The sequence below is a fragment of the Panthera pardus genome, unplaced genomic scaffold, assembly GCF_024362965.1.
Source record: "Panthera pardus isolate Hobbes unplaced genomic scaffold, ASM2436296v1 HiC_scaffold_10, whole genome shotgun sequence".
Taxonomy (NCBI): Eukaryota; Metazoa; Chordata; class Mammalia; order Carnivora; family Felidae; genus Panthera; species Panthera pardus.
Window position 1 is genome coordinate 69,748,459 of NW_026526655.1, and position 12,000 is coordinate 69,760,458.

General features: G+C 34.3%; 1 protein-coding gene across 13 annotated transcripts in view; it reads right to left on the bottom strand.

Annotated features, from left to right (window-relative positions):
- Positions 1-433: 433 nt before the first annotated feature.
- The window catches only part of GCA (grancalcin), a 49,498-nt gene continuing 37,931 nt past the window's right edge, over positions 434-12,000 (bottom strand). For 12 of the 13 annotated variants that reach the window (XM_053908229.1, XM_053908230.1, XM_053908197.1 and 9 more), the window contains 4 exons: positions 10,241-10,354; positions 8,463-8,560; positions 4,315-4,373; positions 434-3,685 (listed from right to left, as the gene is read on the bottom strand). In XM_053908229.1, the coding sequence (XP_053764204.1) occupies positions 4,332-4,373; positions 8,463-8,560; positions 10,241-10,354 (254 nt within the window). In that variant the 3' untranslated portion in view covers positions 434-3,685; positions 4,315-4,331. The remainder of the gene's footprint in view (positions 3,686-4,314; positions 4,374-8,462; positions 8,561-10,240; positions 10,355-12,000) is intronic. The other variant, XM_019457867.2, reaches the window with a different exon arrangement.

A 12,000-nucleotide genomic window follows, 5' to 3' on the forward strand; every position in this document is an offset into this window, starting at 1 on the left:
TAATACACAAAGCTGTACATTGCCAAGCTACCTGGGTAAAAGGAATGTTAAGCAATATAAGGCTCTTTTCTTTATTAGATGCCGGTAAAATAAGTTTTTTAAAACAAGTAGAAAAAGAAATGGCAAGAAACAAAAGCACAGATTTCCCAGCATCCAAATAATGAGTTGATAGTGAGCCAGACAAATTTTTCATAAGTGTCCTAATGTTTTGCTGGAAAGTAGTTTTGTGCTCAGTATTCTAAATTACAGGAAATATTTAACTTAATATATGGACATATATGATGTTGTAACCTTATTCTATACTACAAATTACCTAAACAGTATTCACTTAAAATCTTCTCTGCATTCATTACTATAACAGAAGTTTTAAATATTTGTTTTTTCTTTGTGTCATCTAATTTTATTATAAAGTCTAGACATACATACTCTTAGATGATAGCTTAGAATTGTACATTTATTTCAAAGTGTTTACAAAATCAAAAAGATGTGGTTTTTTAATACAAGTTTCAAAGTAATAAAACACCCATGGCTGCATTTTAAAGTTTAAAAGAAAAGAAAAAATGCTAACGTGAAAGAAGTCTTGGATTTTTACTCACTAGATTTAATTACCAGATGTTCACAAATTTATTCCTATTAATTTCCCAGAAAACTGCTACAAATCCGAGAAAACATATCATCTATGAATTTGTCAAAAGTACAAAAGAAAAGCACATTTCTGACAAATTGTATTCATTTAGTTTGTCCAGTTTAGTAATGCCGGAAGAGTACAAGTGAACTTGATTTGTATATTTTCCTTAGAGAAAGAATTATAAATTGATGTTTGTCATTTTTTAAACTGCACAGACTTTGAACTTCATTAATAAATTCTACTTTCTTCCAGGGTGAATACCTTTTCTGGAAATAAATATATTATTTGACACTTTTAAATTACTTTTTGTTTCTGAATGCATGCTTACATAGATCAAATGAGCACAGTCCTTGAAATTACTTTAAAGTGGACCAAATTAAGATTCCAACAGTATTTATTTCCCCTTGATATAATTGAAAAGGTGTAAACTGCCACTCAAAATAGAAGTGCAACATCTGACATTGAACCATTTGGCAGTTTTTTAGGCGGAGGTGAATTACTGCACTGTTATTTGAACTGAAGCATCTCATATATGTTAACAGATTTTGTATGATACAAAACTTTACAGCAAGCTATTTGAATGTTTATTAAAAAATTCTCAAAATGACATGGAAACATGTTTACTGTATAAATAAAAGCACTTAGATGTTAAGAGTGTACATTATTCAGTATTTTCCTCTTTACAAGAAAACTGGGTGTGAGTTAACCAGTACAAACTACCATACTATATTCATATTCCAGTCCTTGTTCATCATAAGACTATTTAATTTTTACTTTAGTAATGGATGTCTGTTTACATCAATTATCTTTAAAGCATCAAAAAGTGAGTTGCATTTCGGTATAAAAACTCCATCTAAAATATCCTCTATGCCTAACGTTTTATAAGATTATCTAGTTAATGGACAGTGCAAAAGAACTGTCTGACAAGTTGGATTGGCATGGAAAATTAGTTCTTCTAGAGAAAGGAGTTCTGTAGTCAAAAATTTTTGGAACTATGTCAAACAGAAATAAACAGGATTTTATGGACCTTAGGCTTTATCAAGCTCCCTGAAAAGGGTGAGAATTTCCCAAATATGTTTGGTCACTGAAACGGCTTCACAGACTGACCATGACCAAAATTCACAGAAACACCTTTGGAAAAGGACGAGTTAGAGAATCATATGAAGAGTTCTAATACAAAGTGTCATTTGGCAGAAACTTAAATGAATACTATCATATATCATTTTTAAAGTTTTTAGCCTCAACCATTAGCCTACAAGCAAGAAAAATTATAACTGACGTCAGAACGGTACAGCAATGCAATTACCTATAAGCTGGATGTTAAGATACCAGGCTGCTGAGTCATATTATCATCCTCATTCAACATGAACGATGTAAGAGTGTGTTTACATTAGTTTCTTCTACAACACTTCTAATTAGAATACTGTATTTTATTTTATACCTCAGTTAACATCCTCTCACATTATCAAATATATGTTCATGGAAAAAAAATTAGCAGCCAGAGGACAAAAGTATATGGATTATTTATTCACACGTTTATACTGCTGACCAAATGAATCTGACAACTAATCATATAAAAATATAACGTCAGAATGACTACCCAATACTTCCTTTCCAGGACTGTTGAAAGTAAAAGTGGATTTAAAATTCTGTAAGTTTATGAAACTTTTTTTTTTTCAAGATGCTACCATTCATCCTCCATCCTTTAAGAAACCCGGAATTTTCTAAAAAGAATAATTAATGTGGTCATCAGTCATACTAAAATTACGTCAATTTGTACTCGCATTTGAAGCTGGAAGACATTCAGTTAAGGTGTAAGAAAAACACATGGTGTTTCAAATCTTCATTAAGAAAGACTTAAGAGTGTTTGCAAGGAAAGGGGCAGGATTAACTACAACAGCTCATATCAGGGATCTGAAATGCTAAGGATGTGATGACCACTTTGCAATCTCCACAGCGATGCCACTCTGAAACAGGGTGTGGTGCCTGCTGTGGTCAGTACCCCCCACATTATACACCTGCGTTCAACGACTTGCCAGTTTAGCAATGCCAAAACCTGCAGCTAATGTTGTCAAGAAAGGTGAACTTACAGTTTCTGAATATCTAAACAAATTGGTAGATTACTTGATTTTTTTAACTTTGTAAACAGTTGGCATTATATATGAAACAATTTAGTTTAATAGAATACATTGAAATGTTGACATCTCATTAAAAATATGTGTCACTTCCAAAAAGTCTAGATTTAAAAGGAAGATGCTATTTTAGGCCCTCTAGGTCATCACTAATGAAAAAAAAAAATGCAGAGAGAAAATGTATGTTCTGTTAAGAACTTTTTTTTCCACAGAAGATAATAAAGCATATTGAAGAAAAATATACACTGAAAAAAATAAAGGAAAAAAATGCTTCCTATAGCCTTATTTCTCTATATATTAATTTGCTGTCTACTTAAGGTGACGTAATACAAAATTTTAGGAACTACGATTTTCTTCTTCATAGGCAAAGACCAGTGAGTTTCTCTTCTTAAATTATGCAATCAAGGAATAAAGAAACCCTTCTACAAATATGGCACAAAATTCAGACTTCTTCTAGTTCACCTTCAAAACCAACAACGAGGAAAAAAAATTCAATGTATAATTTGTAACCTTCAGGTAAGTATACATTAGCTTTATCTAGGCTTTCACATTTGGCTTCTTATATAATCTATCTTGTAAATACATTCTTCTGGATTTACAATGTTGAAAATTAAGGCTAAAAGGTATTTACATCAATTCATCATATACCAATGTTTTATGATACTAAGATATGTTAAGTGAACAGCTTTCCTAAAAGCACTACTATTCCAAATACAAAAACATTTCTTGTATTGCTTTAAATTATGCACTAAAGTAAAAACACACAGAAATAGGACAGACTTATAACAAGGTAGAAACATGGAAAAGCCAAAAAAGCATTAAATTCAAAGTAGTCCAGTTCATATCTTCCAAGTAAAAAAAATTCACAGTATTTCTTCAGCTTTCAAATTCTAGACATTCAAATTGCCATAGTACCCTGCAAAAACTAACACATAAGCAAAATCATCAGCTGGTAACAAAAAAAGGCTTTTTGCTTTTGATTAATTACACTCCATGAAAACATTTTCACAAGAGGGGAAATTTTTAAAGTTTCCAAGGTTTGTAATTTAAACCAGTATGTACTAGCAGGGAAGTGTTGACTCCCTAACTTCCTCATAACAAGAACAAAACAAAAACCCTGAAACATTGAAGTACATGTGAAATATAATTAGTTTCAATTAAAAAAAAAAACAAACACTGGAATCAGGTTAATTGCAACCATTTGAAATGAGAAATGAACAGCTTCATAATTTATCATCATAGATGAAAATTTCCTCTTGAAGATTACCAAAAAATAAACTACTCTTTATAAAAATGGTAGCTTTGCCCTTAAAAATGATTTGAAAGGTAAACTGCCAAAAACATGTCATAAAATTTAGAAGTACCTTTATAATATAATGTCAACTTGATATTTATACAAGTATTTAACCTTTTATTTGCATTTAGCTGATAAATTCAGAAAAGGAATATGGTCTATAAAATATATTATTCCCATTACTGGTACCAGAGACCTCTTAAATTTTTTTAACAATTATGAACACATCTAGGGAACAGTGTAAATACCAGAATACTTACATCATCATATACAAAATTCACAACCCCTTGTTGCAAGTGGTCTCTTCTCCTAAACAAATCTTTAAACAAACAAAAAATTATCACAATTTTAAATATATAGTTGTAAATGCTTAGTGTCCCTAGGTTCTAAAAAATGACTAATTTCATTCTCAATTTTTTAAAAAAAGGATTTTTTAGGGGTGCCTGGGTGGCTCAGTCGGTTAAGCATCTGACTCTGGCTCAGGTCAAGATCTTGAGGTTTGTGAGTTTGAGCCCTGTGTCAGGCTCTGTGCTGATAGTGCAGAGCCTACTTGGGATTCTCTCTCCCTCTCTCTCTCGCTGTCCCTCCCCTGCTCCTGTGCTCTCTCTCTCTCAAAATAATTAATAAAAATGAAAATAAATGTTTTTAAGGTTTTTTTTAAAGTTGTTCTTTAAATTCCAGCTAGTTAACATACAGTGGAGTATTAGTTTCAGGCGTACAATATTGTAATTCAACACTTCCACACATTATCAGGTGCTCATCACAAGTGCACTCCTTAATCCCCATCACCTATTTAACCCATCCCCCCAAACACCTCCCCTCTGTTGACCATCAGTTTGTTCTCTCTATAGCTAAAACTCTGTTCCTTGGTTTGCCTTTTTTCCCTTTGCACATTTCTTAAATTCCACATGTGAGTGCAATCATATGGTATACGTCTTTCTCTAATGGATTTATTTCACTTAGCTTGAACCTCTCTAGCTCCATCCGTGTCACAAGCGGCAAGATTTCATTCCTTTTGATGGCTGAGTAATATTCCATTGTGTATACGTACCACATCTTCTTTATCCATTCATCAATAGATGGATACTTGGGCTTTTCATAATTTGGCTACTATAGATAATGCTGTTATAAACATCTGGGTGTATGTATCCCATTGAATCAGGATTTTTGTATTCTTTGGGTAAATACCTAGTAGTGCAATTACTGGATTGTATGATAGTTCCATTTTTAACTTTTTGAGGAACCTTCATACTGTTTTCCAGAGTGGCTGCACCAGTTTGCATTCCTACCAACAGTGCAAGAGGGTTACCCTTTCTCCACAGCCTCACCAACACCTGTTGTTTTTTGTGTTGATTTTAGCCATTCTATTAGGGGTGGGGAACTCATTGTAGTTGTGATTTGTATTTCCCTGGTGAACAGTGATGTTGAGCATCTTTTCATGTGTCTGTTGGCCATCTGGATGTCTTCTTTGCAAAAAAAGTCTTCTGCCCATTTTTTAATTGGATTACTTGTTTTTTGGATGTTGAATTTTATAATGTTCTTTATATATTTTGGATACTAACCCTTTATCAGGCATGCCATTTGAAAATATCTTCTCCAGTCCCATAGGTTGCCTTTTAGTTTTGTTGATTGTTTCCTTTGCTGTGCAGAAGTGTTTTATTTTTTTATTTTTTTTTAAGCTTATTTATTTATTTTGAGAGAGACATAGAGAATGTGAGTGAGGGAGGGGCAGAGAGAGAGGGAGAATCCCAAGCAGGCTCCATGCCACCAGTGCAGAGTCCGATGCAGGGCTCAAACCCATGAAACCATGAGATCATGACATGAACTGAAATCAAGAGTTGAATGCTTTACTGACTAAACCAACCAAGTACCCCATGAGTGTTTTATTTTGATCAAGTCTCAATAGTTTATTTTTGCTTTTGTTTCCCCTGCCTCAGGAGACATATCTAGAAAAAAGTTGCTATGGCCAATTTCAAAGAGGTGACTGCCTGTGTTCTCCTCTGGAATTGTTATGGTTTTAAGGCTCACAGTTTAGGTCTTTAATCTATTTTGAATTTATTTTTGTGTATGGTATAAGAAAGTGGTCCATGTTGCTGTCCAGTTTTCCCAACACTATTTGTTGGAGAGATTGTCTTTTTCCCATTGGATATTCTTTCCTGCTTTGCCAAAGACTAACAGACTACATAATTGTGGGGTCATTTTTTGGGTTTTCTATTCTGTTCCATTGATCTATATGTCTAATTTTGTGCTAGCACCATACTGTTTCAATTACTATAGTTTTGTGATCTAATTTGAAGTCTGGAATTGTGATGCCTCCAGCTTTGCTTTTCTTTTTCAAGGCTGCTTTGGCTATTTGGGGTCTTTTGTGGTTATACAAACATTTGAGGATTAATTTTTCTGGCTCTACGCTTCTTGAGATAGACACGTATTGCTATATACTTCCCTCTCCGCACTACTTTTGCTTCATCCCAAAGATTCTGGGCCATTGTGTTTTCATTTTAATTTGTGTCCACGTATTTTTGTTTAATTTCCTGGATGACCTATTCATTGTTTAGTACGATATTGTTTAATGTCTGTATATTTATGATCTCTCCAAGTAGTTTTTCTTGTAGTTGACTTCTAGTATCATAGTGCTGTAGTCAGAAAAGATGCATGGTATGATTTCAATCCTTTTGTATAATTGAGGCCTGATTTGTGACCTAACATGTGATCTATTTTGGAGAATGTTTCATATGTACTTGAAAAGAATGTGTTATACTGATTTAGGATGGAATGTTCCTAATATATCTGTTAAGTCATCTGGTCCAGAGTGTCATTCAAAGAAATTGTTTCCTTGTTTATTTTCTGTTTAGATTAGCTGTCCATTGATGTAAGTCAGGATGTTGAAGTCCCCTACTATCATTGTATTATTATCATTAATTCCTTTATGTTTGTTATTAATTGTTTTATATATTTAACTGCTCTCATGTTGGGTACATAAATATTTGCAAATTGGTAGATAGTCTTGTTGAATTGTCCCCTTTATTATGATGTAAGTACCCTTCTATATATCTTATTACAGTCTTTGTTTTAAATTCTATTTGTTTTATATAAGCATTGCAACTCTGGCATTCTTTTGACATCCATTTGCTTGATAAATTTTTCTCCATCCCCTCACTTTCAATCTGCAGGTGTCTTTAGGTCTAAAACAAGTCTCATAGGCAATGTATAGATGAGTCTTGTTTTTTAATCCATTTGGACAACCTATGTCTTTTGATTGTGGAGTGTTAAGTCCATGTACATTCAAAATAGTCCTTGAGAAATGTATTTAGTGCCATTTTATTACTTGTTTTGTCAGTGTTTCTGGAGATTTTTCTCTCATCCTTTCTTGTCTTTATCACTTTTGGTCTCTCTGTTGTACTCAGAGTCTCCTTTAATATTCTTGCAGAGCTGGTTTAGTGGTCACTAATTCCTTTCGTTTTTGCTTGTCTAGAAAACTCAACTATTCTGAATGACAAACTTGCTGGATAAAGTATTCTTGGCTGCAGATTTTTCCCACTCAGCACTTTATTTTTTTTTTCAATTTAGTTTTAATGTTTATGTTTGAGAGACAGAGTGTGAGTGGGTGAGGGGCAGAGAGAGAGGGAGACACAGAATCCGAAGCAGGCTCCAGGCTCCAAGCTGTCAGCCCAGAGCCTGAATTCACAAACTGTGAGATCATGATCTGAGCGAAGTTGGACACTTAACTAGCTGAGCCACCCAGGCGCCCCTCCCACTCAGCACTTTAAATACAGCATGCCACTTCTTTCTGGCTTGCCAAGTTTCTGTTGAGAAATCTCCAGCTAGCTTTATGGGTTGTCCCTTATAAGTTAACGACTTCTTTTGCCTCGCTGCTTTTAAGATTTTTTATCACTGTATTTTGCAAATTGAATTATAGTATGTCTTGGTGTTGGTTTGCTTTGGTTGATTTTGATGGGAGTTCTCTGTACCTCCTAGATCTGGATGTCTCCTTCCCCAGATTAGGGAAGTTTTCAGCCCTTATTTGTTCAAATAAATTTTCTGCCCTCTTTTCTCTCTCTTCTTCTTCTGGGACTCCTATAATATGAACGCTATTACATCTGATGAAGCCACTGTGTTCCCTAAGTCTATTCTCACGTTCCATAATTCTTCTTTGTCTCTTTTGTTCATCTTCATTATTTTCCATTTTGTTTTCAATATAGCTAATTCATTCCTCTGCTTCTTCCAGCCTGCTGTTCATTGTATCAAGCCTATTTCCAATCTCATTTATTGCATTTTTCATCTCTGATTCTTTTTTTAACTCTTTTTCCTCTGTGACAAGGGTCACCCTGATGTCTTATATTCTTTTCTCAACCCCAGTGAGTAACCTTATGATTGTTGCTTTACATTTTCCATCAGGCATGTTACTTACATTTGTTTTGCTTAGATCTCTGGCTGTGGCCTTATCTTGTTTTTTCATTTGGGATAAATTCCTCCATCTTGGCATTTTGTCTAAGTCTCGGTCTTCTTCTGTGTTAGAAAGGCCAGTTAATTCTCCTGCTCCTGAGAGTAATAGCTTTATGAAGAAGAGGTCATGTAGTATCCAGGGCCTGGTGCTTCAAGGAGTATCTCTGATGTTTGCTGTGTGAGTTCTGCTCTTATGTTTTGGCTGCTCTATCCTTCTGGCCAGTCATCTGTAGAGGTTCTACTTACCTGCTGTGGGCAGTGTTTGGTCACTGGCCAGAACATGGCAAGTTTTAACTAGGTGTGCTCTAGTCTGCTTGTTTAATGAGACCTGACACCACCTGCACCAGAACTGAGGCCGTATAGAACTCTTCTGTCAGATGTGGTGGAGGCAGGGGCTTGTGCTGGTCTTCTGGGGAAGGAGCCTGCCATTCTGAGACTAAGGCATGCTTGACTGAGAACTGAGTCCTGCTAGAGCACAGGGGTGTGGGGTTTGGTATAAGGAAATCAGGCAGCCCGTGTACGTACTATGCCACTTCCCACATGCAGCTATGTGCTTATGCTGAAGGGTGGGGGAGGGAAATGACACCAGCTGGCTCCTTTGTTCCTGGAGAGGTGTCTCTGTGAATGCTGCCTCTCAGGGATGTGCAAGAAGAGTGAATATTCTCCCCACTGTGTACCCCAAGCATTCTTCAAATCACTGTTTCCATGCTGTCTGCCCCTAGGTTGTGTGCCTGCCTTCTCTCCAGGAGCAGTGCAGTACCCTCTGGACTCTATCCTAGTCAAGTCTGTTGACCTTCAAAAGTCTAAGCTTCAAGCCCTGCTAGTGGCAAGAACTCGTGAAATTCAGCCTCTCTCATTTTCCAAGCCAATGCTTTGGGGAAACATTCTCCTTATGCATTCCCATTTGTTCCTCTCTCTCTCACCCTTCTCCATGACTACAGCTTCCTCCTCCCTACACCACCCATGATCCATTTCTCCCCTCAACCGTGTCTCCACTCATCCTACCTTCTTTGATGTGGCCTCTTCTCTCCCTTTAGTTGTGGAGTTTGTTCTGTCAATCTTCAGGTTGATTTCTGGGGTACTTAGGATAATTTGATAGCTATCTAGATGTGTTCATGGGACAAGATGAGCTTAGGGTCCTTCTACTCCACTGCCATCTTCCCTCTTTCTCTTCATACTCAATTAAATCAAGTGATTTCATATCCCAGGCAACTGAGACATGAAAACTTTCCAAAACTGAGCTACAACAATCTTTCAGTATTCATATTGCTAAAGTTTTTAAAAATTTTTTTTCACAATATTGCTAAAGTTTTAAAGCCTTAAAACTGATTAAATTTAACAGTGAATAACGGTGAAAAATACATAATATTACAAACTTGTCGAAGAAAACAAGAGATATTTTTCAGAGAAATAGCTACGGGGCACCTGGGTGGCTCAGCGAGTTAAGTGTCTGACCCTTGGTTTCTGCTCAGGTCATGATCTCATGGTTTCATGAGTTCAAGTCTCACATCAGTCTGTGCTGACAGTGAGGAGCCAGCTTAGGATTCTCTGTCACCCTCTGTCTGCCCCTCCCCTACTGTCTCTTTCAAAATAAATAAACTTAAAAAAAATCAGTAATTTCAAAAACGAAAAAGAAAAAGAAAAATAGCTACATAACGCTATACCCATTTTTAAAAGGCGAAAGATTTATGCGATTTGAAGAGAAACCAGAGCATACTATACCCATTTTTAAATGATGAATACCTGTCAGTGCTCGAAGCTTCACACAGCAAGCCACATAATCATCAAAGAAGATTCTGCCATTCTTGCTGTACCGTTTAACAATAGCAGTTAATGTTTGAGGGCTCAACCTATAACCTAGAAATAAGAACTAACAGATTAAAACTTCTAAAACCAAACACCATAAGAACATCACAGCATTGCATTTTCTTTAAAAACAATCAAAAAAATAAAATTCCAAAATTCATTCCATAAAAATATATACTAAAAATAAAACACATTCGTATTGAAACTTATCAGACAAAGGCTTTACTAATAGTTAAGTGGTACATAAACATCTAAATTCTAGCTCTGTAATGAAGTCATAGCTAAGAAAAAACAAAATTATGTTTTTGTATTTTTAGAATATATTTTTATTTTTAAATAATGTCTAGAATATTTTATAGATTTTAATGCTCCAATATTTCAATTCTGTAATTTCATAGTTCTTTAAAAAATATCAAGGAAAGATTATTAGTGATTTTTGCTATCACTTAAATTCTTTATTTCCTTTTTGCCTTTTTTTTTTCATTGAGGTATAATTGGCATATATAATTATATTAGTTTCAGATGTACAATATAATGATTCCATAGTTGCATATATTACAAAATGATCACTATAATAAGTCTAGTTAACACCTGTCACCTTATATAGTTACAGAATTTTCTCTTCTTGTCATGAGAACTTTTAAGATCTATTCTTAGCAACTTTCCAATATGTGCATACTGTACTGTGAAGGATGCTGACCTAGAATTATTGTCTTTATTTATTACTATATTAGCAGATTTGGACAATCTACTCAAAGAGGAAAACAATAATAAACGTAGAGAAAATTTTATGTGTAGCTACAATCCAGGGAACTTGCTAAAAATAAATAAATAAATAAATAAATGGAAAGGTATAAATTAATAGAAGTAAAATATGGAAACTTATGTAATTATATGCAAATGTATTTTAAGCTTCCTGGTAGAGAGTTATGATCTGAATGTGTAATGATAAAACTCTTATTATTTCCCATAGCATTCTCAGCAAAATAATTTGAATATTTTAACATGTATCTGAAGATCTTAAATTTGAATAATCCACAATATCTCTCTATGGCACTCAAATGCCTATGTGAACTCTGGCAGTTTTCTTTTTTGCCTAAGGTTATAGTACCTTTTCTACATTATGTTGAATTAAGGATCAAGTTTAATCCATTAGGTATTAATGCTTTAACTGAACTATATAAGATGTGTCCAGGACTGTCTCTAAAATGACCATCTATTAAATTAAAATGTCTAATTATAAAACAAAACAAATCACTAGCTTTAGCTTCTTTAAATTGGAATTTGAGATAATTTGCATTGGGTTCAGATTTTAAATTTCAAAAGGTTAATTTTCTTAAAACTGTATTTTGTTTAGAAATGAGTGTCAAAAAAATCAAAGGGTAAACACAATTAGGAATACTACATGAACTGTAAAAGCAGGTTAAACACCATTTTATATTACCACTTTTGAAAGAAAGTAGACTGAGAACCTCAGCTTACCAAAGATAGGATAAAAATAAAGTTACATTCTTTTAAAATACTCTAAAATGCAGACTTTGCATTCTGAGGTATTTTGGCATATACTGTGTATACTAACCACATAAGAAAACGAAGAAAAATTTAGAAAACATGGTTTTTATTGCTGAAAAGCTAGAGTATAATACAGAAACCAGTAATATATTGAGATAAGCCTTTGCTATCAAATTAGAGCTCTT